General features: G+C 47.7%; 1 protein-coding gene across 11 annotated transcripts in view; it reads right to left on the reverse strand.

Moving 5' to 3' along the window:
* Window positions 1–27,715, reverse strand: part of PPP6R3 (protein phosphatase 6 regulatory subunit 3) — a 318,072-nt gene that overhangs the window by 177,598 nt on the left and 112,759 nt on the right. For all 11 annotated transcript variants that reach the window (XM_063944360.1, XM_063944362.1, XM_063944364.1 and 8 more), the window contains 4 exons: window positions 25,622–25,759; window positions 20,097–20,162; window positions 19,058–19,170; window positions 9,210–9,323 (listed from right to left, as the gene is read on the reverse strand). In XM_063944360.1, the coding sequence (XP_063800430.1) occupies window positions 9,210–9,323; window positions 19,058–19,170; window positions 20,097–20,162; window positions 25,622–25,759 (431 nt within the window). The remainder of the gene's footprint in view (window positions 1–9,209; window positions 9,324–19,057; window positions 19,171–20,096; window positions 20,163–25,621; window positions 25,760–27,715) is intronic.

The following is a 27,715-nucleotide window of genomic DNA, read 5'->3' on the forward strand; positions in this document are numbered from 1 at the left end:
CAAAGTACTTTGGGGAGACAGAGAGAGTGTATGCCAGCACACACCAGAGCGCTATATAATGCAGGGATTAACACTATAACTGAGTGATTTTTCCCCCAATAGCAGCTTGTATACATATATTGCGCCTAAATTTAGTGCCCCCCCTCTCTTTTTAACCCTTTGAGCCTGAAAACTACAGGGGAGAGCCTGGGGAGCTGTCTTCCAGCTGCACTGTGAAGAAAAAATAAGAATTTACTTACCGATAATTCTATTTCTCGGAGTCCGTAGTGGATGCTGGGGTTCCTGAAAGGACCATGGGGAATAGCGGCTCCGCAGGAGACAGGGCACAAAAAAGTAAAGCTTTTACCAGATCAGGTGGTGTGCACTGGCTCCTCCCCCTATGACCCTCCTCCAGACTCCAGTTAGGTACTGTGCCCGGACGAGCGTACACAATAAGGGAGGCAATTTGAATCCCGGGTAAGACTCATACCAGCCACACCAATCACACCGTACAACTTGTGATCTAAACCCAGTTAACAGTATGATAACAGAAAGAGCCTCTTAAAGATGGCTCCTTAACAATATAACCCGAATTTGTTAACAATAACTATGTACAGTATTGCAGATAATCCGCACTTGGGATGGGCGCCCAGCATCCACTACGGACTCCGAGAAATAGAATTATCGGTAAGTAAATTCTTATTTTCTCTATCGTCCTAAGTGGATGCTGGGGTTCCTGAAAGGACCATGGGGATTATACCAAAGCTCCCAAACGGGCGGGAGAGTGCGGATGACTCTGCAGCACCGAATGAGAGAATTCCAAGTCCTCTTTTGCCAGGGTATCAAATTTGTAGAATTTTACAAACGTGTTTTCCCCCGACCACGTAGCTGCTCGGCAGAATTGTAATGCCGAGACCCCTCGGGCAGCCGCCCAAGATGAGCCCACCTTCCTTGTGGAATGGGCCTTAACAGATTTAGGCTGTGGCAGGCCTGCCACAGAATGAGCAAGTTGAATTGTGTTACAAATCCAACGAGCAATCGTCTGCTTAGAAGCAGGGGCACCCAACTTGTTGGGTGCATATAGTATCAACAGCGAGTCAGATTTTCTGACTTCAGCCGTCCTTGAAATGTATATTTTTAAGGCTCTGACAACGTCCAACAACTTGGAGTCCTCCAAGTCGCCAGTGGCCGCAGGCACCACAATAGGTTGGTTCAGGTGAAACGCTGATACCACCTTAGGGAGAAAATGCGGACGAGTCCTCAGTTCTGCCCTATCCGAATGGAAGATTAGATAAGGGCTTTTATAAGATAAAGCCGCCAATTCAGATACTCTCCTGGCGGAAGCCAGGGCCAGTAACATAGTCACTTTCCATGTGAGATATTTAAAATCCACCTTTTTCAATGGTTCAAACCAATGGGATTTGAGGAAATCTAAAACTACATTTAGATCCCACGGTGCCACCGGAGGCACCACAGGAGGCTGTATATGCAGTACTCCTTTAACAAAAGTCTGTACCTCAGGAACTGAGGCCAATTCTTTTTGGAAGAATATTGACAGGGCCGAAATTTGAACCTTAATAGATCTCAATTTGAGACCCCTAGACAATCCTGATTGTAGGAAATGTAGGAAACGACCCAGTTGAAATTCCTCCGTCGGAACACTCCGATCCTCGCACCACGCGACATATTTTCGCCAAATGCGGTGATAATGTTTCGCGGTGACTTCCTTCCTTGCCTTAATCAAGGTAGGAATGACTTCTTCTGGAATGCCTTTCCCTTTTAGGATCTGGCGTTCAACCGCCATGCCGTCAAACGCAGCCGCGGTAAGTCTTGAAAGAGACAGGGACCCTGTTGTAGCAGGTCCCTTCTCAGAAGTAGAGGGCACGGGTCGTCCGTGACCAACTCTTGAAGTTCCGGTTACCAAGTCCTTCTTGGCCAATCCGGAGCCACTAGTATTTCTTACTCCTCCTCACCGTATAATCTTCAATACCTTTGGTATGAGAGGCAGAGGAGGAAACACATATACTGATTTGTACACCCAAGGTGTTACCAGTGCGTCCACAGCTATTGCCTGTGGATCTCTTGACCTGGCGCAATACTTGTCCAGTTTCTTGTTGAGGCGAGACGCCATCATGTCTACCATTGGTCTTTCCCAACAGTTTATTAGCATGTGGAAGACTTCTGGATGAAGACCCCCCTCTCCCGGGTGTATATCGTGTCTGCTGAGGAAGTCTGCTTCCCAGTTGTCCACGCCCGGGAAGAACACTGCTGACAGTGCTATTACGTGATTCTCCGCCCAGCGAAGAATCTTGGCAGCTTCTGCCATTGCACTCCTGCTTCTTGTGCCGCCCTGTCTGTTTACATGGGCGACCGCCGTGATGTTGTCCGACTGAATCAACACCGGTTTTCCTTGCAGGAGTGGTTCCGCCTGACTTAGAGCATTTTAGATTGCTCTTAGTACCAGAATGTTTATGTGAATAGACTTTTCCAGGTTCGTCCATACCCCCTGGAAATTTCTTCCTTGTGTGACTGCTCCCCAACCTCTCAGGCTGGCGTCCGTGGTCACCAGGATCAAATCCTGTATGCCGAATCTGCGGCCCTCCAATAGATGAGCCTTTTGCAACCACCACAGAAGATATACCCTTGTCCTTGGCGACAGGGTTATTCGCAGGTGCATCTGAGGATGCGACCCTGACCATTTGTCCAACAGATCCCTTTGGAAAATTCTTGCATGGAATCTGCCGAATGGAATTGCTTCGTAAAAAGCCACCATTTTTCCCAGGACTCTTGTGCATTGATGTACAGACACCTTTCCTGGTTTTAGGAGGTTCCTGACAGGTCGGATAACTCCTTGGCTTTTTCCTCGGGAAGAAAAACCTTTTTCTGAACCGTGTCCAGAATCATCCCTAGGAACAGCAGACGTATCGTCGGAAAACAGCTGCGATTCTTGGAATATTTAGAATCCAGTCGTGCCGTCGAAGAACTACTTTAGATAGTGCTCTTCCGACCTCCAACTGTTCTCTGGAACTTGCCCTTTTTAGGTCGTGCAAGTAAGGGATAATTTAGATGCCTTTTTTCTTTGAAGAAACATCTTTTCGGCCATTACCTTGGTAAAAAGGCCCGGGGTGCCGTGGATAATTCAAACGGCATCGTCTGAAACTGATATTGACAGTTCTGTACCACGAACCAGAGGTACCCTTGATGAGAAGGACAAATTTTGGACATGGAGGTAATCCTTGATGTCCAGGGACACCATATAGTCCCCTTTTTTCCGGTTCGCTATCACTGCTCTGAGTGACTTTATCTCGATTTGAACCTTTTATGTAAGTGTTCAAAACATTTTAGATTTAGACTATGTGTCACCAAGCCGTCTGGCTTCAGTACCACAATATAGTGTGGAAAAATAATACCCTTTTCCTTGTCGTAGGAGGGGTACTTTGATTATCACCTGCTGGATATACAGCTTGTGAATTGTTTCCAATGCTGCCTCCCTGTCGGAGGGAGCCGTTGGTAAAGCAGACTTCAGGAAGCTGCGAGGAGAAGATGTCTCGACTCTCCAATCTTTACCCCTGGGATAATACTCGTACGATCTAGGGGTCAACTTGCGAGTGATCCCACTGCGCCCTGAGACTCTTGAGACTACCCCCCCACCTTGAGTCCGCTTGCACGGCCCCAGCGTCATGCTGAGGACTTGGCAGACGCGGTGGAGGGCTTCTTTTCCTGGGAAAGGGCTGCCTGCTGCAGTCTACTTCCCTTACCTCTATGTCTGGGCAGATATGACTGGCCTTTTGCCTGCATGCCCTCATGGGAAAGGAAAGATTGAGGCTGAAAAGACGGTGTCTTTTTTAGCTGAGATGTAACTTGGGGTAAAAAAGGTTGGATTTCCCAGCTGTTGCTGTGGTCCCCAGGTCCGATGGACCGACCCCCAAATAACTCCTTCCCTTTATACAGCAATACTTCCATCTGCCGTATGGGATCTGTATCACCTGACCACTGTCGTGTCCCTGACATCTTCTGGGAGATATGGACAACGCACTTATCTTGATGCCAGAGAGCAAATATCCCTCTGTGCATCTCACATACATATATATAGAATGCATCCTATTAAATGCTCTACATGAATAAAATATTTTCAGTCAGGGAATCCGACCAAGCCAACCCAGCACTGCATCTCCAGGCTGATGGCGATCGCTGGTCGCAGTATAACCACCGTATGTGTGTATATACTTTTTAGGATATTTTTCCAGCTTCCTATCAGCTGGCTCCTTGAGGGCGGCCGTATCTGGAGACGGTAACGCCACTTGATAAGCGTGTGAGCGCCTTATCACCCTAAGGGGTGTTTCCCAACGTACCCTAATTTCTGGCGGGAAAGGGTATAACGCCAATATTTGCTATCGGGGTAACCCTACGCATCATCACACACTTCATTTTATTTTATCTGATTCAGGAAAAACTACAGGTAGTTTTTTCACTCCCACATAATACCCTTTCTTGTGGTACTTGTAGTATCAGAAACACGTAACACCTCCTTCATTGCCCTTAACGTGTGGCCCTAATGAGAAATACGTTTGTTTATTCACCGTCGACACTGTATTCAGTGTCCGTGTCTGTGTCTGTGTCGACCGACTGAGGTAAATGGGCGTTTTTAAAACCCCTGACGGTGTTTCTGAGACGCCTGGACCGGTCCTAATAGATTGTCGGCCGTCTCATGTCGTCAACCGACCTTGCAGCGTGTTGACATTCTCACGTAATTCTCTAAATAAGCCATCCATTCCGGTGTCGACTCCCTAGAGAGTGACATCACCATTACAGGCAATTTCTCCGCCTCCTCACCAACATCGTCCTCATACATGTCGACACACACGTACCGACACACAGCACACACACCGGGAATGCTCTGACAGAGGACAGGACCCACTAGCCCTTTGGGGAGACAGAGGGAGAGTCTGCCAGCACACACCAAAAACGCTATAATTATATAGGGACAACCTTATATAAGTGTTTCTCCCTTATAGCATCTTTTATATATATACAATATCGCCAAAATCAGTGCCCCCCCTCTCTGTTTTAACCCTGTTTCTGTAGTGCAGTGCAGGGGAGAGCCTGGGAGCCTTCTCTCCAGCTTTTCTGTGAGAGAAAATGGCGCTGTGTGCTGAGGAGATAGGCCCCGCCCCTTTTTCGGCGGCCTCGTCTCCCGCTATTTTTGAAGTTAGGCAGGGGTTAAATATCTCCATATAGCCTCTGTGGGCTATATGTGAGGTATTTTTTGCCTCTAATAAGGTTTTTATTTGCCTCTCAGAGCGCCCCCCCCAGCGCTCTGCACCCTCAGTGACTGTTGTGTGAAGTGTGCTGAGAGGAAAATGGCGCACAGCTGCAGTGCTGTGCGCTACCTTTATGAAGACTCAGGAGTCTTCAGCCGCCGATTTTGGACCTCTTCTCTCTTCAGCGTCTGCAAGGGGGCCGGCGGCGCGGCTCCGGTGACCATCCAGGCTGTACCTGTGATCGTCCCTCTGGAGCTAGTGTCCAGTAGCCAAGCAGCAAATCCACTCTGCACGCAGGTGAGTTCACTACTTCTCCCCTAAGTCCCTCGTTGCAGTGATCCTGTTGCCAGCAGGACTCACTGTAAAGTAAAAAACCTAAGCTAAACTTTCTCTAAGCAGCTCTTTAGGAGAGCCACCTAGATTGCACCCTTCTCGTTCGGGCACAAAATCTAACTGGAGTCTGGAGGAGGGTCATAGGGGGAGGAGCCAGTGCACACCACCTGATCTGGTAAAAGCTTTACTTTTTTGTGCCCTGTCTCCTGCGGAGCCGCTATTCCCCATGGTCCTTTCAGGAACCCCAGCATCCACTTAGGACGATAGAGAAAATGGCGCCTGTGTGCTGAGGGAGATAGCCCCGCCCCTTTTTCGGCGGACTTTTCTCCCGCTTTTTTATGGATTCTGGCAGGGGTAATTTATCACATATATAGCCCTGGGACTATATATTGTGATGATTTGCCAGCCAAGGTGTCTTATATTGCCCTCAGGGCGCCCCCCCCCCAGCGCCCTGCACCCATCAGTGACCGGAGTGTGAGGTGTGCATGAGGAGCAATGGCGCACAGCTGCAGTGCTGTGCGCTACCTTGTTGAAGACAGAAGTCTTCTGCCGCCGATTTTCCGGAACACTTCTTGCTTCTGGCTCTGTAAGGGGGCCGGCGGCGCGGCTCCGGGAACGAACACCAAGGTCGGGTCCTGCGGTCGATCCCTCTGGAGCTAATGGTGTCCAGTAGCCTAAGCAGCCCAAACTACCACCTGTTAGGTAGGTTCGCTACTTCTCCCCTTAGTCCCTCGCTGCAGTGAGTCTGTTGCCAGCAGATCTCACTGTAAAATAAAAAACCTAAATATACTTTCTTTCTAGGAGCTCAGGAGAGCCCCTAGTGTGCATCCAGCTCAGCCGGGCACAAGAATCTAACTGAAGTCTGGAGGAGGGTCATAGTGGGAGGAGCCAGTGCACACCAGTAGTCTAAAGCTTTCTTTTAGTTGTGCCCAGTCTCCTGCGGAGCCGCTATTCCCCATGGTCCTTACGGAGTCCCAGCATCCACTTAGGACGTCAGAGAAAACCGACCTGTGCCCTTGACCTGGTGGTTTAGTGGAGTCCCTGCTCGACCACAGTGTCCACGCCAGCGGGCGGGACCGCCTACCACCGGCCGCGCCGGATCGCGATTTCAGCAGGACCCACCTAGAGGGCACACTTACCTCCTCTCCCTGAGTGCGGCCACGCAATCCAGGAGAACTTCGGCGAGTGTGTGACTAACTGTGAGCAAACCGGAGCCTGCAACCAGAGTGCGGGAGTATACAGCGCCGTGTGGGGAGGTGATGGAGCTGCAGCAGATGTAAGACTGACATCTATCACTGCTGCAACCCTTGAAGTCTTCTATCTTTGCTTAAAAAGCTCTTCTCAGGGCTGTTGTAACAGCCCACCTATTATATGCCTGCTTACTGCATGGTACAAACTACAAAACTGAGCTCCTGTGCACAGAGGCAGGGTTATAGAGCAGGCGGCGCTATGCATCTTGAGAAGGTCAAAGCTTTGAGCCTGTTGGTGCCTCGGATCAAGATCCTACTCTCCACCCTAATAGCATTCCCTGTGGAGCCCAGTGTACCCCCCAGAAGAAACGCGGATTTCCCAGCCGTAACTTTGGAAATCCAGGTATCCAGTTCAACCCCAAAAAGCCATTCCCCAGAAAAGGGGAGGTATTCCACATTACGTTGGATTCTGCGTCCGCAATCCACTAACGCAACCACAAGGCCCTGCGTGCCGACACTGCTATGGCAGACAAACGAGCATTAATGTTCCCCATCTCCTTGATGGAATCACAGAGGACACTGGTAGTGTCCTGAATGTGCTTTAGGAGGGTTTCCAAAGTAACTAAGGGCATATCCCCCTAAATCCCCCTAAATTTGCGTGGCCCAAGAATGAACAACATAGGTCATCCAGCAACACGCAATGAACGGTCTTTGTGAAAGGCCGGCTGCAGTGTATATAGATTTTAGGGTAGTCTATCTTCCGATCCCCTGGATCCTTCATAGTAAAGGAGCCTGTGGCAGGCAGCACCGCCTTCTTAGAAAGGCGAGAGACAGACACCCACCCCAAGGGGTTCCTCCCAAAATTTTCTACCTTCAGGAGCAAATGGGAAAATGCGCAAAAACTTTTTCCAGGCCTGTTTGAATAAGTCATCTAACTCTGGAGAATCAGGGAGAGTGACATTAGGCTTGTTTTGGACAAAGAAAAACCACTGCTGCGATGCAGCGTCCTCTAGAGGGAGCTTTAACACATCCCTTATAGCCAAAATGAGGGGTTCAATACCCTGAGCAGCATCGGGATCCCCACTAACAGGATCCAGGTCATCCCCATCGTCTTGTACAGCATCATCTGTATCAGATAGCAGAGCAGATAATCCCCACTTCTGTGGACCTGCATGAGAGAGGGGGGGGTGTTGTACATCTGCACCAGCAGCTGAATCTGCATCAGCTTGTTGTAGTAGCTGAGGCTTCTGCACATTAGCAGTGAGCTGGAAAGACATATCTGACATCTAACCTGTGGGGCTCTGGACCCCGTCTCCCCCAGCCCCTTCACTGATTTGTGAAGATTGACTGCATTGTTCACATGAAAAACAGAATCATTAGATAATGAAGAGAATCTGGTGTGACATACACTGCACAGGTTGTGTTTACCATATTTCACAATAAGCACAATAACATACACACAGACAGTCATAATGCAAGCCTGCCCTACTGTATGTGAGAGGAGACACAGAGAAAGGACAACAGCAAACCCTGAGCTGCACAGCCCCAGTGAGGCCGTCAGCTTTCTAAAACACAGTAAACACTAGCAATTTTTGTCCTACAGAAGATCAGGATAGTGTACACAAGAGGCTCTCCCCCCTTTGCTACACCCTGTACCAGTTTTCCAGCGTGTCTTGTGAAGCAGCGCTGTTAGCTCCGCCCCTCTAATAGCGCTGGAGTTATAATGAGTTATAATGAATATTTATACTGGCAAAGTCTCCTATATAGCTTAAAACATCACACAAGTGCTTTTTGTGCCAGTTCTACACGGGGGATCTTAGCGGGACCCCCACCCCCCCTCAGGAGGGTCCCGTACGCCGCGCCAGTGGTCAACCCCAGCAGGGCCCCTGGTTTGTACTCACCACCAATGTCACCTTCAGGCAGCGTTAGGGGTATGCGGCGTGCTGCGGCAGCCAGGGCGCAGTGCCCCGCTGGACAACAGCCCCTCAGGACGGTGGTCCTGCAGCGGGGAAAGCGGCTCTGTACCTCGAAAGGCCGATGACCACCCTCCCCTAACTCTCAGATATGCTGTTGCCCAGACAGCATACAGAAAATAATAAACGTTTAAGAAAATTGAAGAAAACTCTCTGGAGCTGCAGAGATGTGCATCCTCTCCTGGGGGCACTTTACTAAACTGCCTGTGGGAGGGGGCATAGAGGGGAGGAGCCGGCATAGAGAGGAGGAGCCAGCACACCCAGTTGAATAAATTTAAAGTGCACTGGCTCCTTTGTACCCCATTGTACTGGTTTCCCCCCCATATCCCTTATGGATGCTAGAGAAATCTATTTTCAAATTAGTAGCACACCCTTGATATGATGAAATGAAACATCCATTTAAACTTCTCAACCTCTTAGCGGGACTCGCATGAGGAAACACAAATACCTCAAACTATTATGTTTTCACTTACGCTGGTCGACGGGTCTCTAGCAGAGTAAGCAGTATTTGGATTGCACTGACAATTGCAGATTCATTCTTCTCTTTCAAAAATATATTTGATAACAGCTGTTCTAGAATTTCTTGCCTAAAAACAAAGATTAAAAAAAAAAAGTTACTAAAACAAAGACTCTTCTGTAACTAGAGCGTAAAACGCAGAACAGCAGCAAGCGGAAAATTAGTACTACAATATAAATCAAACAATTTAATAAATGAACATGTTAGGATCATTGCCAAGTATGCCATCATCTTGATGCAGGTTTTCAGAAGCACATCTGTAACGTTTGGCTATACTGGCTATGCTTCAAAACGAATACATACTATATACCAGTGGCTGGGATGCCGGCTGTCAAGATGCAGACCATGGCATCCCGGCCGCCAGTATGCCGGCAGCAGGGCGAGCGCTAGACAGATGCTTGTGGGATTGCTGTGCTCGTCACAATGCTGGCTCCATTTGCTCGCCACAGGTTATATTCTCCCTTTATGGGTGTCGTGGACACCCAGAGGGAGAAAAGCCTGTTGCGCCGGTATTCCAGTGGCGGCATTTCACCGTCGGGATTCCGGCGTCGGGATTTTGACTGCCGGGACCCTGACAGGCGGTCTCGTGATTGCCTCCCCTTCAAACAGGGTACACAACTATCAAAAACAATACCTTAAGGGCACAAATAAGTACCACTCACGTTTGAATAACATTTATCAACTGTCGATGACTCCTCCACAGAGAGGAGATGACCCTCAAAAACATACGTAACAGTGGAACGCTTTCTAAACTACAGACATTAATTGTAAGCATTTATCATAAAAGATTCTGAGAGACAATAATAAAAATTTTTTACCAGCTTAAACAAATGAACATCTATTTGTAAACTGCACTAAACAGTCGTATGAGCCTTAAAAACAGGATTTTAATACCTACCGGTAAATCCTTTTCCCTAGTCCGTAGAGGATGCTGGGGTCCACTTCAGTACCATGGGGTATAGACTGTTCCGCAGGAGCCATGGGCACTTTAAGACTTTTTAAGGGTGTGAACTGGCTCCCCCCTCTATGACCCTCCTCCAGACCTCAGTATAGGAACTGTGCCCAGGGAAACAGACATTTCGAGGAAAGGATTTACTTTTAAACTAATGGCGAGATTCATACCAGCTCACACACAAACCATGCCGCACAACATGGCATTCAACTTAACACATGCCAACAGGCATGAACAATTGCAGCAACATGCTGAAAATAATCGTAACAACACTCGTGTAACTACAAAACTAACAACTGCAGGTAAAGTACGCACTGGGTCGGGTGCCCAACATCCTCTACGGACTAGGAGAAAAGGAATTACCGGTAGGTATTAAAATCCTGTTTTCTCATACGTCCTAGACCATGGGGTTATACCAAAGCTCCAGTACGGGCGGGAGAGTGCGGATGACCCTGCAGCACAGATTGACCAAACTTGAGGTCCTCATCGGCCAAGGAGTCAAACTTGTAAAACTTTGCAAACGTGTTTGCACCTGACCAAGTAGCTGCTCGGCAAAGTTGCAACGCCGAGATCTCCCGGGCAGCCGCCCAGGATGAGCCCACCTTTCTAGTAGAATGGGCATTTACCGACTTCGGTATTGGCCACTCTGCTGTGGAATGAGCGTGATGAATCGTCCCTCTGATCAAACGCGCAATGGTCTGCTTAGAAGCAGGACACCCAATCTCGTTAGGAGCATACAGGATAAACAGAGCCTCTGTTGTCCGAATCCTAGCTATTCTTGCGACATAAATTTTCAAAGCTCTAACCACATCAAGAGACTTTGACGCAGTGAAGGTGTCAGTAGCCACTGGCATCACAATAGGCTGGTTTATATGGAAAGACGAAACCACCTTTGGAAGAAATTGTTGGCAAGTTCTCAACTCTGCCCTATCTTCATGGAAGATCAGGTAAGGGCTTTTGTGAGACAAGGCCCCCAACTCAGACACCTGCCTTGCGGATGCCAAGGCCAATAGCATGACCACTTTCCAAGTGAGAAACTTCAATTCTATCTCCTGTAGAGGTTCAAACCAATCCGATTGAAGGAATTGCAACACCACATTTAGGTCCCATGGTGCCACCGAAGGCACAAATGGAGGTTGGATGTGCAGCGCCCCTGTCACGAACGTCTGAACTTCTGGAAGGGAGGCCAATTGTTTTTGAAAGAAAACCGATAAGGCCGAAATCTGGACCTTGATTGAACCCAATCTTAGGCCCGCATCCACACCCGCCTGCAGAAAATGGAGAAAACGTCCCAAGTGAAACTCTTCCGTAGGAGCCTTCTTGGATTCACACCAAGACACATTTTCTCCAAATACGGTGGTAATGTCTAGACGTTACTCCTTTCCTGGCCTGAATAAGAGTGGGGATGACTTCTTTGGGAATACCCTTCCGGGCTAGGATCCGGCGCTCAACAGCCATGCCATCAAACGTAGCCGCGGTAAGTCTTGATACACGCATGGCCCCTGCAGCAGCAGGTCCTCGCGAAGAGGAAGAGGCCGAGGATTTTCTATGAGCAACTCCTGAAAATCTGGATACCACGCCCTCCTTGGCCAGTCTGGGACAATGATGATCGTTCGAACCCTTGTTCTTCTTCTGAGCTTGAGAACTTTTGGCATCAGTGGAAGAGGAGGGAAAACATACACCGACCGAAACACCCACTGTGACACCAGTGCATCCACTGCTAATGCTTGAGGGTCTCTCGACCTGGAACAATATCTCTGAAGCTTCTTGTTGAGACAAGATGCCATCATGTCTACTTGAGGAACTCCCCAAAGACTTGTCACCTCTGCGAAGACTTCTTGGTGGAGGCCCCACTCTCCTGGATGGAGATCGTGTCTGCTGAGGAAGTCTGCTTCCCAGTTGTCCACTCCCGGAATGAAAATTGCCGACAGAGCTCTTGCATGTCTTTCTGCCCAGAGGAGGCTCTTTGTCACCTCTGCCATTGCCGCTCTGCTTTTCGTTCCGCCCTGACTGTTTATGTACGCGACTGCTGTTACATTGTCCGACTGGATCTGCACGGGTTGATCTTGAAGAAGAATGCCCTGCTTGTAGAAGGCCGTTGTAAATGGATCTCAATTCCAGAACGTTTATGTGAAGACAGGATTCCTGACTTGACCATTTTCCTTGGAAGCTTTTTCCCTGTGTGACTGGTCCCCCAGCCTCGGAGACTTGCATCCGTGGTTACTAGGACCCAGTCCTGAATCCCGGAACCTGCGTCCCTCTAGTAGGCGAGAACTGTGTAGCCACCACGGGAGCGAAATCCTGGCTTTGGAGGTCAGGATTATCTTCTGGTGCATGTGTAGGTGGCTTCCGGACCACTTGTCCAACAGGTCCCACTGGAATACTAGAGGTGGGTATGGGGGTGGAGTGGGGGGGTGCCAAGGGTGGGGGAGGGGGCGGTTTGCCGGTGTGGTGCATTTGGGGGGGGGGGGGTTTTGAGTGTGCCACGGTTGCAGGGGCGGGTGCTACAGGTAGGGGAGGGGTGGGGGTGCGGGAGCAGGAGCGCTGTGCGTAGGAGAGGGACGGGGGTGCCATGGGTGGGGGGTTGGGAGCAGGGGTGATGTGGGTGTGGGAGAAGCTGGTGTGGGAGTGCCGTGAATGGGGGAGGGGGGGTGCGGGGACAAGTGCGGAGGGGGGCAGGGGTGGTGCAGTTGAGTGGAGGGAGGCAGCTGCTCGGATTCCGAGGGTTGGGGGGGGGGGGGGGGGGGAGGTGCAGGAGGGGCAGATGCGGCGGTGGTGCGGGTTGGGTGAAGGGTGCAGCGGGGGGGGGGGGGGGAAGAGGTGGGTATGGGGGAGGGGCAGGGTTGCAGCGGGTGGGGGATCGACACTCTTGTTGGCTTCAATATCTGTTTGACCACTCTCTGGATTTCCAGAGCCTTTTCTACTGGAAGAAATACCCTCTGTACATCTGTGTCCAGTATCATCCCCAGAAAAGGACAGTCTCGTCGTCGGTTCCAACTGCGACTTCGGAAAATTAATGATCCAACCGTGTTGTTGGAGTACTGACAGGGAGAGTGCAATGCTCTGTTCCAACCGTTCCCTGGATCTCTTTTATCAGGAGATCGTCCAGGTAAGGAATTGATTGACTCCTTGTTGTCGAAGGAGGACCATCATCTCTGCCATCACCTTGGTGAATACCCTCGGTGCCGTGGAGAGTCCGAACGGCAACGTCTGGAACTGGTAGTGGCAATCCTGTACTGCGAATCTCAGATAAGCTTGATGAGGATAAATGGGAACATGTAAGTAAGCAAGCAAGCATCTTTTATGTCTACTGACGCCATGATGTCCCCTTCCAGCTGTTACTACTTCTCTGTCCGGAAGAGAAGCTGGCAAGGTCGATTTAAAAAAAAAAATCGGCATGGGGGGACGTCTTGAAACTCCAGTTTGTATCCATGAGACACTATTTGCAAGACCCATGGGTCCAGGCCAGATTGAACCCAGAGCTGAATGAAAAGTTTCAGACGTGCTCCCACCCAAGCGGACTCCCGCGTGGGAGCCCCAGCGTCATGCTGCAAATTTGGCAGAAGCAGGGGTTGATTTCTGCTCCTGCGTTCCTGGAGACGCTGTGGACTTTTTTCCTCTTCCCCTCCCTCTACCCGCAAAGAAAGGGGAACCTTTACAATTTTTGTATTTGTTGGGCCGAAAGGACTGAACCTGAGAGTGGTGTCTTTTTTGCCGGCGCAGGAGCATAAGGCAAGAATGTCGAGTTACCTGCGGTAGCCGCAGAGACTAAAGCATCCAGCCCATCTCCAAACAAAGCCTCACTTTTATACGGGAGAGCCTCCATATTTCTTTCGGAATCTGCGTCAGCATTCCATTGGCGAATCCACAACGCCCTCCGAGCTGAGACTGCCATGGTAGCGGCTTTTGAACCCAAGAGCCCAATATCTTTCATGGCTTCTAGCAAGTATGTAGCAGCGTCTTTAATATGACCTAACGTTTGGAGTATCGTCTCTATCTATCGTGCCAATTTCAGATGACAAGTTGTCTGAACATTTTTCGATAGCAGTACTCACCCACGCACAAGCAATGGTGGGCCTGAGTAGCGTACCATTGGCCACATAAATAGATTTTAACATAGTCTCTAACTTGCGGTCTGCTGACTCCTTTAGTGAAGCCGTCCCAGGAGAATCACCTTTTTAGTTAAACGTGACAGGGCACAGTCTAGAACAGGGGGGTGACTCCCATCTTTTCCTGTCCTCTGCCGGGAAGGGATAAGCAACCTGAACTCTTTTGGGAATCAAATTTCTTTTCAGGGTTTGCCCAAACTCCCTCAAGAGAGTATTTAGCTCATGAGAAGGAGGGAAAGTTACATTAATTTTCTTTTCCTTATAAAAAATAAGCCTTCTCCTGAGGTAAGAGGGGCTTCCGTAACTTCCAAGACTTCCTTTATAGCAACAATCATGTATTGAATGCTTTTTGCCAATTTAGGATCTATTGCCCTTGAATCACTAGTGTCGACACAGGAATCAGTCCGTGTCGGTATCGGTTTGTACTATTTGTGCAAATGGTCTCTTATGTTACCCAGAGGGGTTGTCTGCTGATGAAAAGGCAGAACTATGGAAAAAAAAAATCACATCATCCACTGATTTTCTCCAGTTTTCTGCACGAGACTCAGACTTATCCAATCTCTTACTGATATGATTCACACTATCACGTAATTCTTTCACCCATTCAGGCTCGTGGTGTGCCGGCAGCGCCACCACATTATAACTCTGTGTCCCTAAAATGGCTCCCTCAGGGGAAGAGCTCCCTGCCTCAGACCTGTCACACACGTGCACAACCACACCAGACACTCCAGGACTTATAGGGGACAGACCCACAGTAAAATCAGTCAGAAGGACACAGAAGGATTTGCCAGCTCACAACCCAGCACTAGTGATAAAAACCCTGTGTAACACAAAACTGCCCACAGACCTGTAGCGCTTTTATACTGATAAATACACAATACAGCACCAATTTATACTGTGCTTGTACTAGGCTCTCCGCTTGAAGAAGTGCATTGTAGATGGCTCATAGTTCTAGCACATTTATCGTTAAGCGGCTCTAGTACAGTGATCATCTACCCCGAAATTGATGGTTGCCCAGTACTGCACCCCAACCTCTGAGACTTGCATCCATTGTCAAAATGATCCAATCCCAGATTCCAAAATGTTTTCCCACTGATAGGTTCTTGTGGACGACCACCAAATCAATGAAATCCTGGCCCGAGGTGACACACAAATTTTCCGGTGAAGGAACAGGTGCATGCCTGCCCCCTGTGCGATCAGGTTTATCTGGGAAGGCCTTGAGTGAAGTCTGCCATATTGAATAGCTTCGAAAGATCCTATCATTTTCCCTAGAAGACTTATACAAAAGGTGTAGAGGCACAGTCTGACTTTGTAAAACCTGGCGAACCAAGTTACTGATGTCCTGAATCTTGCCTTCCGGAATGAAGACTCAACCGTATCGTGTCCAGGATGAAACCCAAGAACTGAATTTTTTGGGTTGGTTGTAAGTTGAATTTTTTGAAGCAGTGATGAGTCAGGACCTGGTAAGTGATCTGTGCATCCCGGATCAAGGATTCCAGGGACGGGGCCTTGATAAAGTCATCCAAATAAGGCATTATCGTGACCACTACTGACCTCAATTTCGCTACCATGACCGCCACGATCTTTGTGAAGATCCTTGGAGCCGATGACAGGCCGAACGGTAGTGCTCTGAATTGTTAATGGTTCTTTTCCACAACAAACCTCAGATACAGTAAGCTTGCTGTGGTGCCCAAATTGGAACATGTAGGTATGCATCTTTTATGTCCAATTCCTGTTCTAATGCCCTTGCCTTTTGAGGACACCGAGGTAGTAAAGAATTGACTGAGGTCGGACTATAAAATCTATTTGGTATCCCTGGGAGACTATGTTGTTGATCCAGACTTCTGGAGATGTTTTGACACAGGCTTCCTGAAACCTTGTCAACCGTGCACCCACCTTGGGAGACCCAAGATGAGCTGGGAGACAGTCATGCCACAGTTTTGTCAGTGGGCATTGAATCCTGTTTACAGGCTGTTGACTGAGAACGGCCTTTGCCTCTGTTTCCAAGAGTTTGTCCTTCAAAACCTCTACCTCTGGCACGAAAGGACTGTGTCCTTAATGAAGTAAAAGCCAGGCCAGAATAACTCCTTACAGCTGGTGTGGTTCTAGGATACGTAGTAGGCAGGAAAGCCGATTTACCAGCCATGGCCTGTGAAATCCATTTGTCCAATTCTGGACCAAGCAAGGTTTCCCCAACAAAAGGAATAGCTTCAACTGCCTTTTTGAGTCCGAATCCACCTGCCAGTCTCTTGAGACAAAGGATCCGTCTGGTAGATACTGCAGAAGCCGAAATACTGCTAGCATCTTTTGCAGCTTGGCAAAGATAAGTGGCCGATTCACGGATATGCTCCGCTAAACTAGATATCTCCTCCAGGTTATTTGTTATCTGTCACGGCATGAACTATCTGACCAGCCCAAGCTACAATAGCTTTATTAATCCAGGTGTTCACCAGCGTACGTCTGTGGGAAGCCCCTGCTGCCACAAAGATAGATTTAAGCGTCGTATCCAACTTGCGGTCCGAAGCATCATTTAATGTAGTTACATTTGGTATTGGTAAAATTGACTGACAGTCTAGCCAGAGGCGCATCCACAATAGGTAGGACCTCCCATGTGGTCATGACCCCTTCAGGCAGAGGATAATTTACCTTAAACTTCTTGGGCAATTGGAAGCGCATAACTGGCTGTTTCCATGCTTCTGCCATCTGTTCCTGGAGTGTCTGAGGAATAGGGAACACCGCAGTTTGTGGCTTTTGAGACTAAAACAAATGAAAAACCTTCAGGTTCCTTAACTTCTTCCTTGAAGATAAGGACCTGCTTAACTGCTTCAATAAGGGATTACAAACCCTTAACCTCTGAATCCTCTTCTTGAGGAGTAATCGCAAATACATCCTCAAACGATTCCCTGTCATCATCATCTACTAAAAGACCCTCTTCCTCTTTTGCAGAACAAGAGGCCTCTACTGATTTGCGCACAGACCTTTCTACCTGTGCAGGCGGTGTAAGTCTAATAAGGAATTCTTCCATGGTCTTAGAAAAACCTGCTCTAGCTGCACAGACCTGCTAGCGCCTTTGTAAGATATGCTGCGCCCAGCGGGAGGAATAATGCTTTTCCTCACAGCGCGCCTACACTACCGCGGGGAAGGAGGGGCCCTTTGCTACCACCATTACTCACTGTTCTGTTGATCCTCTCATTGAGCAGCCGATCCCTTCCACCGGGATCTGTGTCTTACTAGTACTCCAATGAGTACCTTAGTGTCACCTGCTCCCACCTTTAGATTAGGCCACTGCAATCTGTATAAAACCAAGTTCTTTATAGAGCCAGAGCTCTCTGATGTGCTTCTACCTCAGCACAATTTTTTTAAACTGGAGGGATGGGGAGAGTGAAGGGGGAGGAGCCAGCTGTGCACTTTAGGCTGCAAGATCAGCTAGGTGTTTCTTTCAATCAACAGTCCGTGTGCTCTATACTGTAAGCGGCAGCTGCATGCAAGCCACCCAAGCTGTTACCATTTACTTGTAAACTGCAGCACCGTCTTACTCGTTTTAAACATGCACAGTGTACTACCTGCAGATCTGTATGCACCCTCACTTCTTATGCCAGTTACGAGTGCCGCAAATAACCGGGAGATCCCGTGGGATGTGCTGGCGTGTCTCTCCATGTGGTCGGATACTTCTGTAATCATCACACTGTGGACGTGGCTTAACGAGTTTCTCGGCCCCTAGGCTGTTTCATCAGAAGCTTAATGGGAGTGTGATAAGTTGGATTCAATTAGAAATAAATGGAATATAAAAGGATATTTGCTGGACTGAGAAAATATAGCAATTGTCACTTTAAGGCTCAAACAACCGTTTAGTGCAGTTTATGTATAGATGTTTTATTTAAGATAAATTGGTTTTATTAGTGTTTATTTATGAAAGTCATTTATGATAAATGCTTACAATTGAGGCCTGTTGATTAGACAGCGCTCCACTGTGTTGTAGTTACACAAAAATTAACCTAAATATGGGAACTTAGAAACCGCTTTTGTGAACATAATTGTTACCGCATAACTATAAAAGGTATTACAAACAAATGGAGGATGGCATGAGCTGCTACTGTGCAGTCCTATTAATGAAAGATAAAAGCCATTCTATTTTCAATAGGTACAAAGCCATGAGAGAGAAAAGGGCAAACATGTAACATTATGAATACCTCTTACACAGTCACAGCAAACACACAGGCCAGGCAAACAGGATACAAATGAAGCAATGAATTTTGGGTAGATTTGTAAATAGCCTTTGCTTCGTAGGTGTTTTAGTTCTATGAAGAATGCAGTTATTCAGGGCACATACAGCGTAATAAGTTAATTATTGGTTGATGTAAGGTAATAAAATGTGCACACTCTCTCTCTCTGGAAGAGGAGGAATCAACTGCAGGTTTGATATGAATAAGGAAAAGTTTACATTTCATAATCATTGTACTGTTTTAGCAGCTGTTCATTAAGTCTACTTCACTGAGCTGAATCACAAAAGTTGTAATAGTAAATAGCACTAAATGCTTAGACGTAACAGCAGCCATAATGGTTAATGCTGGATGAAAAAAAGTAACTCATGCTCATTTTTATTTTTAAAGTGTCCTTTGCCTTCTAAGATGGCAATTAGCAACAGCTACCTTCTGCAAGCAGAACAAAGTGTTCCCGAATTACGTCAAGGCACAATAAGCTATAGACCATAATTAAACTGCGACGCACTGAACAGAGCCCTACTTTTCTAGTGTAGCAAGGAGCGGGTCTGGTTCTGAGCTGTTCTGTACTTGTAACATCTGATCTCTGCTCAGACGTATGATCTCACAAAGGGACTGTGATGCATTTGAATGTCTCTGTGAATGCAGAAAAGAGAAGTTTAAAAATATTTATGTACACTCAGATCTTCATAACAGATAAAGTTCATATAGATCCCGTGCCTGTAAAAAAATAATTTGTAAGAAATAAAAAAGGTATGTAATATCAAGAGGGATTAGGAAGCACAAGGTAGATTAACAGTAGTACCCTCTACAACAGGGTCTGATTAAGGGTTCCAGCTGCCCTAGGCTAATACGGAAGTGGCCACCTCCAACTACCCCCCGCCATCAATTTTTACGCTCATATTCAGCTAAAAATCTGTAATTATGTGTCAAAATGTATACATATTCAATTATTGTTTGCGGATTCAAATTTTATTTCTTCTTACTTCATTAGGTCTTCGCAGCATGCAGCATAAGCGATGCTGTTAGCTACAGGTGCAGTCTGTGTGTTTAGCGTGATCTTGTGAGAGGTGGTAATCTCATGAGACCAAGCTGAGATTAAGTACCGCATTAGGACAGATAACCGCATCAGATTTGCTGTTAGCTGCCCGCATATGTTAGCCTGGGTGTTAGTGGCAGACAGGGCTCACCCCCTTGAATCCAGGGCGGCCCCGACAACAGCTTACAGATGAGCGACGATGGCAGAAATGAGCAGCTCAAAAAAAGAAGCCTAATAAATCTACTGAAGGGTTGCTTTGTCATAGAAACTTCTTGGGGCTTAAAATGGAATACATAGCAATCATCAATAAACTGAAGAGTTTGATCTCACAGCGAATTTGAAGCAAGCTAACATGCCACTAAACACGCCTAAAAAGGATTTTCTATTATACACACACTTAACTGGCAAATACCAACTTTGAACTTCAAGAGGGGGAAGAAACCGCTCTCAGGAGGAAAGAGAAGGGGGATTCGGGACACAAAAACCGATGGTAAGCATCACAAAGCTCCACTGGCATACTTACATCTTCATCCTGAGAGGGGTGAACTAACTCCACAAGTCTCTGGATTATCTTCTCTTCATTTAGCCACTACAAGAAAGAAGCGCCACATTAAACAGTGAGAAGTGCTGCCAAAATTCTTCCTCCTCTAACAGCCTATTTCATGCCTCGCCATGTGCCAGAGACTTTTTCCATCCACTTGTAAGAATCAGTCACGCTAAATCCTGTATTAGCTGCACTTATTTTTGATACTAGCAAAAAAAAAAAAAAAAAAAAAATTAATTACCTACCGGTAAATCCTTTTCTCGTGGTCCATAAGGGATATTGGGGAATCTAGTACAATGGGGTACAGACTGGGTCCAAAGGAGTCAGTGCACTTTATATTTCTTCAACTGGGTGTGCTGGCTCCTCCCCCTCTATGCCCTCTCCCACAGGCAGTTATAGGTAAAAATGTGCCCAAAGGAGAAAGGACATATATGAGAAGGAAATATGATCAAGAGTGGTGAGATTTACACACCAGAACACCCCTAACATAACAACCAGCAACGGCTTGTAACAGCAACAGCTGAACAGGTAACCATATAACAAGAACCTGCAGAAAAGTAAACGCACTGAGGCAGGCACCCAAAATCCCTTATGGACTACGAGAAAAGGAATTACCGGTTGGTAATTAAAAAAGCCTATTTTCTCTAGCATCCATAAGAAATATTGGGGAATCTAGTACGATGGGGACGTCCCAAAGCTTCCAGAAAGGGCGGGAATGTGCAGAGACTGCTGCAGCACCGCCTACCCAAACTGAGTATCCTCTTTGGCCAGGGTGTTCTTCCCCGACCAGGTAGCAGCTCAGCAAAGTTGTAAGGCAGAGACTCCACAGGCAGCCGCCCAAGAAGAACCCATCGATCTTGTAGAGTGGGCCTTCAGAGATTTAGGAACAGGTAAGGCTGCCAACACATAGATCTGTTGAATAGTAAGCCTAATCCAACAAGCAATGGACTGCTTTGAAGCAGGACAAGCCTTTTTCTGCGCATCAAAGAGCACGAACAAAGAATCAGTGTTTTTGATCAGAGCCGTTCTCTTGACAGCTTTTCACCAGAACTGGACGGAATCACAATAGGCTGATTAAAGTAAAACGCAGAGACAACCTTGGGTAGGAACTGCTGTCTAGTGCAAAGCTCCGCTCTGTCCTCGTAAAAGACCAAGTATGGACTTCTGCACGACAAGGGACACAATTCTGAGACAAGTTGAGCAGAAACCAGGGCCAGTAACATCACTGTCTTACACGTGAGGTACGTGTCTTCTACCATCAGAGGCTCAAACCAGGAGGACTGTAGAAATGCCAACACTACAGACAAATCCCAGGGTGCCGTAGACAGCACAAAAGGTGGTTGTATGTGGAGTACTCCTTGCAAGAAGGTCTGAACGTCCGGCAACACTGACAATTTCTTCTGGAAGAAAATGGAGAGGGCTGAAATCTGGACCTTAATGGAACCCAGACATTAGCCCTTAGCCACACCAAGTGAAACTCAGCAGGCGGATACGTGCGTTCCTCGCACAAAGAAACCTCTCTTCAAGATATGATAGTGTTTTGACATCACATGTTTCCTGGCCTGAACCATGGCAGCAAAAACCTTTTAGGAAAGGCCCTTGTGAGCTAGAACGCTCCGCTCAACCTCCATACCGTCAAACGAAGTCGCCGTAAGTCTGGGCAGATGAACGGTCCTGGTTGAAGAAGATCTCTTCGTAGTGGTAGAGGCAAAGGGTCTTCGATGGACATGTCCAGACGATGCGTACCACGGCCTCCGCAGCCAATCCGAGGCAATCAGAATTGTCTGGACTCCCTGATTTCTGATGCGCTTGAGCACCCTTGGGAGCAATGGAATTGGAGGAAACAGGTAGACCAGCCGGTAAGGCCAAGGCAACGTCAGTGCAGCCACTGCCCTCGCCTGAAGGTCCCTGGTTCGTGAGCAATACCAGCTAAGCTTCTTGTCGAGACAAGAAGCCATCATGTCTATTTGCGGACAGCCCCACCAGTTGATGAGCTGCTGGAACACCTGCTGGTGGAGTCCCCACTCCCCCAGGTGGAGATCGTGACGACTCAGTAAATCCGAATCCCAGTTGTCCACACCCAGAATGAAGATTGCCGACATTGCTCTTTCATTTTTCTGCCCAGAGGAGCATCTTCGACATCTCTCGCATGCAGGCTCTGTTTTTTGTCCCTCCTTGTCGACAGATGTATGCCACTGCTGTGGCGTTGTCCGACTGCCACTGGATTGCGTGATCCTTGAGCAGAGGATAAGCTTGAAGCAGAGCCCAAAGTTCCAGAATGTTGATCGGAAGAAGGCTTTTGTGGGCTGACCACCTGCCCTGGAACTGCACCCCTTGGGTGACAGCTCCCCATCCTCAAACTCGCATCTGTCGTTAGGAGGGTCCAATCCTGAATTCCGAAACTCCGGCCCTCCAGGAGATTGGAGGATTGCAGCAACCACAGGAGGGAAATCCTGGCCAGAGGCAACAGCTGTATCATCCGGTGCATCTGAAGATGTGAACCGGACCATTTGTTCAGGAGATCCAGCTGAAAAGTTCTGGCATGGAACCTGCCATATTGGATCGCCTAGTAGGAGGCAACCATCTTCCCCAAAAATCTTATGCAAAGATGGATGGAAACTAGAGTAGGTCGGAGTACCATGCGGACCATCTCCTGAAGTGTTCGCGCCTTGTCTTCAGGTAGGAACACCTTCTTGGTCACAGTATCTAGCAACATTCCCAGGAACAGGAGCATCTGAGTTGGCTCCAGGTGGGCCTTCTGTAAGTTGAGGATCCATCCATGGTCTGACAGAAGATGGATAGTGCGGTCGATATGGAGCAAAAAAAGCTCCATAGCTTGATGGATCTTGCTTTTATCAGAAGATCGTCCAGGTAAAGGACAACATTGACCCCTGTACCCAGAGTTGGATCATCATCTCCACCATCACCTTCGTGAAATCCCTCGGGGCTGTGGACAGGCCGAAGGACAGTGCCTGGAATTGGAAGTGATCGTTCTGCAGGGCCAAATGTGTCTTACCGAACCGTCCTGTTTCGGCACCACAAACAGGTTGGAGTAAAACCCCTTGCCACATTGCGGTATTGGTAGTGGAACAATGACGTGGGACTGGACCAACTTTTGGATGGCCTGTTGCAACATAACTTGCATAATCACCCAAAGCTGGTAAGCTTGATTTGAAAAATCGTTGGGTAGGAGGAGTACTGTCGAACTCCAGCTTGTAGCCCCGAGAAACGAGATTTGACCCAGGTATCCTGGCAGGAAGTCTCCCAGACGCGGCTGAAGTGACGCAGTCGTGCTCTCACCTCAATATCCCCACGGGGTGGGTGGGCACAGTCAAGCTGAGGTCTTAGCAGAAGCAGAAGTGATGGTCTGTTCCTGAGAGCTGGTGCTTGCAGGTTTTCTGGACTTACCTCTGACGCCTCTAGTCACATTGGAGGAACTTCTGGCCTTAGATCGAAATCTGCGAGACTGAAAGGACTTGACAGACGGCCCCGGATAGGAGTGTCTTGCCGGCGGGGCTCCAGAGGGGAGACACGTGGATTTCCCAGCCGTAACTTTGGAAATCCAGGTATCCAATTCAACCCCACAGAGCCATTCCCCAGAAAAGGGGGGGGGGACTCTACACTATGTTTGGTTTCTGCGTCCGCAATCCACTGACTTAACCACAAGGCCCTGCGCGCCAACACTGCCATGGCAGATGTCCGAGCATTAATGTTCCCCATCTCCTTGAGGGAATCACAGAGGACACGGGCAGTGTCCTGAATGTGCTTCAGGAGAGTTACTATAGTAACCAAAGGCATATCTCCCGAGAGGCCCCCCTGAATTTGAGTGGCCCAGGAATGAATGGCATGGGTCCATCCAGCAACCCGCAATGACCAGCCCTGCGATATACCTGCTGCCATGTAAATAGATTTGAGTGTAGTCTATCTTCCTATCCCCAGGATCCTTCATGGTAAAGCACCACCTTTTTGGACAGGCGAGGGACTGAGACATCCACCTCAGGGGGTTCCTCCCAAAATTTTCTACCTTCAGGAACAAATAGGAAAGTGCGCAAAAACCTTTTGGACACTTGGAATTTTGTCTGGATTTTTCCAGGCCAGCTTGAATAGGTCATCTAACTCTGTAGAGTCAGGGAAAGAGACATTAGGCTTGTTTTGAATAAAGAAAAATGACTGCAGTGACGCAGCGTCCTCTAGAGGGAGCTTTAACACGTCCCGTTTAGCCAGAATCAGGGGTTTCAATACCCTGAGCAGACTCAAAATCCCCACTAACCGGATCCAAGTCATCCCAATCCTCCTGTATATCATCTGTATCAGAGAGTAGAGCAGGTAACCCACACTTCTGTGGACCTGCATGAGAGAGAGAGGGGGAGCTGTGCTGCATCTGCCCTAGCAGCTAAATCTGCAACAGCTTGTTGTAGTAGCAGAGTCTTCCGCACATTAGCAGTGAGCTGGGACGACATATGACATCATAGTTTTAAGAGACCCCAACTAGTGGGGCTTTGGACCCGGTCTGTGTATGTTATGCTTACTGTGAAGGGGCTGGGGGAGCCCCTTCACAGTAAGCATAACATACACAGACCGTTATATTGCAAGCCTGCCCTACTGTATGTGAGAGGAGAGACAGAGAGCAAAAGACACCAGCACACCCTGAGTTGTACAGCCCCAGTGAGGCTGTCAGATCACTATATTACAGTGAACACTAACAATTACTGCCCTAAAGAGAATCCAGATAGTGTACACAAATAGCTCTCCCCCTTTGCTACACCCTGTACCAGATATCCAGCGAGGATGAGGAGTCAGGAAGAGCTGTGTGTGCTGAGAATGGCTGCAGTAAGCAGAGGAAGGCGCGAACAACCACTCCTCAGGACGGTGATCCTGCAGCGGGGAAGTGGTTCTGCACCTCGTAAGGCCGGTAACCGCCTCCCCCACCCCTCACCTTGGAGGTATGCTGTTGCCCAAACAGCATACCGAAAATAACAAACAGAAAAAAGAAATTCAAGAAAAGTCGCTGGAGCTCACAGATGTGCATCCTCTCCTGAAGACACTTTTTTCTAAAATGCCTGTGGGAGGGGGGATAGAGGGGAGGAGCCAGCACACCCAGTTGAAGAAATTTAAAGTGCACTGGCTCCTTTGGACCCCGTTTATACCCCATCATACTAGATTCCACAATATCCCTTACGGATGCTAGAGAAACTATGGTGTAAAAATAAAATCACTAATACAGTAATTAAGATTTTAATAAGAAATTTAAACAGTGAAGGGTTGAAAAGACACTCAGAATAAATTTAGAATAAGTCACTTACAAAGACAGGGAGAGCACTTCGTTAGAGCTGTTATTCTATGTGTACAAGCCAAAGACAGAGGAAATAAGGCAGGGGCTATGGCAGGACAACAAATGCACCAAGCATTACTACTGTAATGCAGACAGGCAGTAGAACGTTAATTCTTCACTTAGCGTGGAGAAACACTAAGAGCAACCACCACTTTCTTAGCAGTAAACTTACATTTAGGACATCTTGTCTTAGCTGTGGTGGCTCAATGCATGTGAGAAGTCTTAGCAGCAAATCCATAATTGCAGAGGTTCCTATGTGTTTTATTATCAAGTCGACAAAATCATCTTTTTTCTTTAAAAATGCTACAATCTGCAAAACAAACAAAAAGATGTAACAGGCAAGTAATCTTTCCTTACGGAGGTCACAGCTTAATGATCTTTCCTACATCCAATGGGGGGTGGAGGGGGTGGGCGGTAAGGTGCAGACAGGAGATGACAAAATCTGGACTCCTCTCGCCTGGTAATTCCCTACCCTGCAGAAGTCTACTTAGCAGCCTACAGGAGCGTAATTTTAGTTTCCATTCCTTTATTAACATTTTGTTCCCTTCAATTGGCTGTGGAGCGACCGGTGGTTTTATTGGCAGCATCACTAGTGTGAAAAGAAGATAGAGATGGCGCTGCTGAGCACTAAATACTGCCAATCCCCCATTCGCAAAGACATGACTACAGAAAGACACAGAGGTCTCTTTACTAAGCCTTGGATGGAGATAAAGTGGACGGTGGTAAAGTAACAACTAATGACTACTAACTGTCATTTTTCAAACCCAGCCTGTAACATGACAGTTAGGAGCCGATTGGCTGGTACTTTACCTCTGTCCAATTTATCTCCATCCAAGGCTTATGAAATAGACCCCACCGCCACCACTGCAGTTACCACAAAATCAGGAAGATCTAATCCGCATAGTGAACAGACTGAGGCAAACACCTTATGCACAGAATAAGGGTAAGGGAAGCCTGTCCGTCTAAGGTAACGCATTTAGGGGGTCTATGTACTAAGCCTTGGAGAGAGATGAAGTGGACGGAGATAAAGTATCAACCAATCAGCTCCTGTCGTTTTTCAAACCCAGCATGTAGCATAGCATTTAGATGCAGATTGCCTGGTACCTTATCTCCATCCACGTTATCTCTATCCAAGGCTTAGTACATACATCCCTTAATCTGGCGGAGCCAGCAAAGTCAAAATCTTACTGCCAGTTTAGCAAAGCTTCTGCTGCAGACAACTTGTTTTAGGACGTAAGTGAAGACTCGTCCTTCACTACTTCAGTTACAGAAACTGTTCATGTGGGAAAGTATGGGCAGGCTCCCCATCCTACTTCCACAAAAGGAGCAGATTTGGGGTTTATTTGTAAAAGGCTTGAGAAAAGCTACATCTACAGCAATAACAAGCAAGCACCACAGCCCTTGCAGTGGTCCAGGTCTTGGAGGGTTCAGACTGCGACTTTTCAGAAGGCAGAAGTGATTAAAGGCTCAGATGACATTTGGGGATTCATTTCAGTGAGAAATACTGAAGGCTGTAGAAGACTTGGATCGATCCATACAAAAGATCCTTAACATTCAAGGCAGTGATAAGCCATTACTCTTAATTGTAAAAGGAGATTTATGGTAGACTTACCATTGTTAAAATAGGATTTTAATACCTACCGGTAAATCCATTTCTTTTAGTCCGTATAGGATGCTGGGGATGCTTCAAGAACCATGGGGTATAGACGGGATCCGCAGGAGACATGGGCACTTTAAGACTTTAAAATGGGTGTGAACTGGCTCCTCCCTATATGCCCCTCCTCCAGACTCCAGTTATAGGAACTGTGCCCAGGTAGACGGACATTTAGAGGAAAATAATTACTTTATTTTAAAACTAAGGTGAGATACATACCAGCTCACACCTCAAACACACCGTACAACATGGCATTCAACAACGCATGCAACGGCATGACCAACATCAGTCACAGACTGACTGAACTTAACTCACATGAGTGTAACCATAACCAAAGTGCAGATACAGCCCGCACTGGGACAGGCGCCCAGCATCCTCTACAAACTAAGAGAAAAGGATTTTACTGGTAGGTATTAAAATCCTATTTTCTCATACGTCCTAGAGGATGCTGGGAAATCTTCAGGAACCATGGTGTTTATACCAAAGCTCTAGAACGGGCGGGAGAGTGCGGATGACTCTGCAGCACCGATTGACCAAACAAGAGGTCCTCCTCAGCCAGGGTATCAAACTTGTAAAACTTTGCAAAGGTGTTTGATCCCGACCAAGTAGCAG

This window comes from Pseudophryne corroboree, chromosome 11 (genome assembly GCF_028390025.1).
Source record: "Pseudophryne corroboree isolate aPseCor3 chromosome 11, aPseCor3.hap2, whole genome shotgun sequence".
Classification (NCBI taxonomy): Eukaryota; Metazoa; Chordata; class Amphibia; order Anura; family Myobatrachidae; genus Pseudophryne; species Pseudophryne corroboree.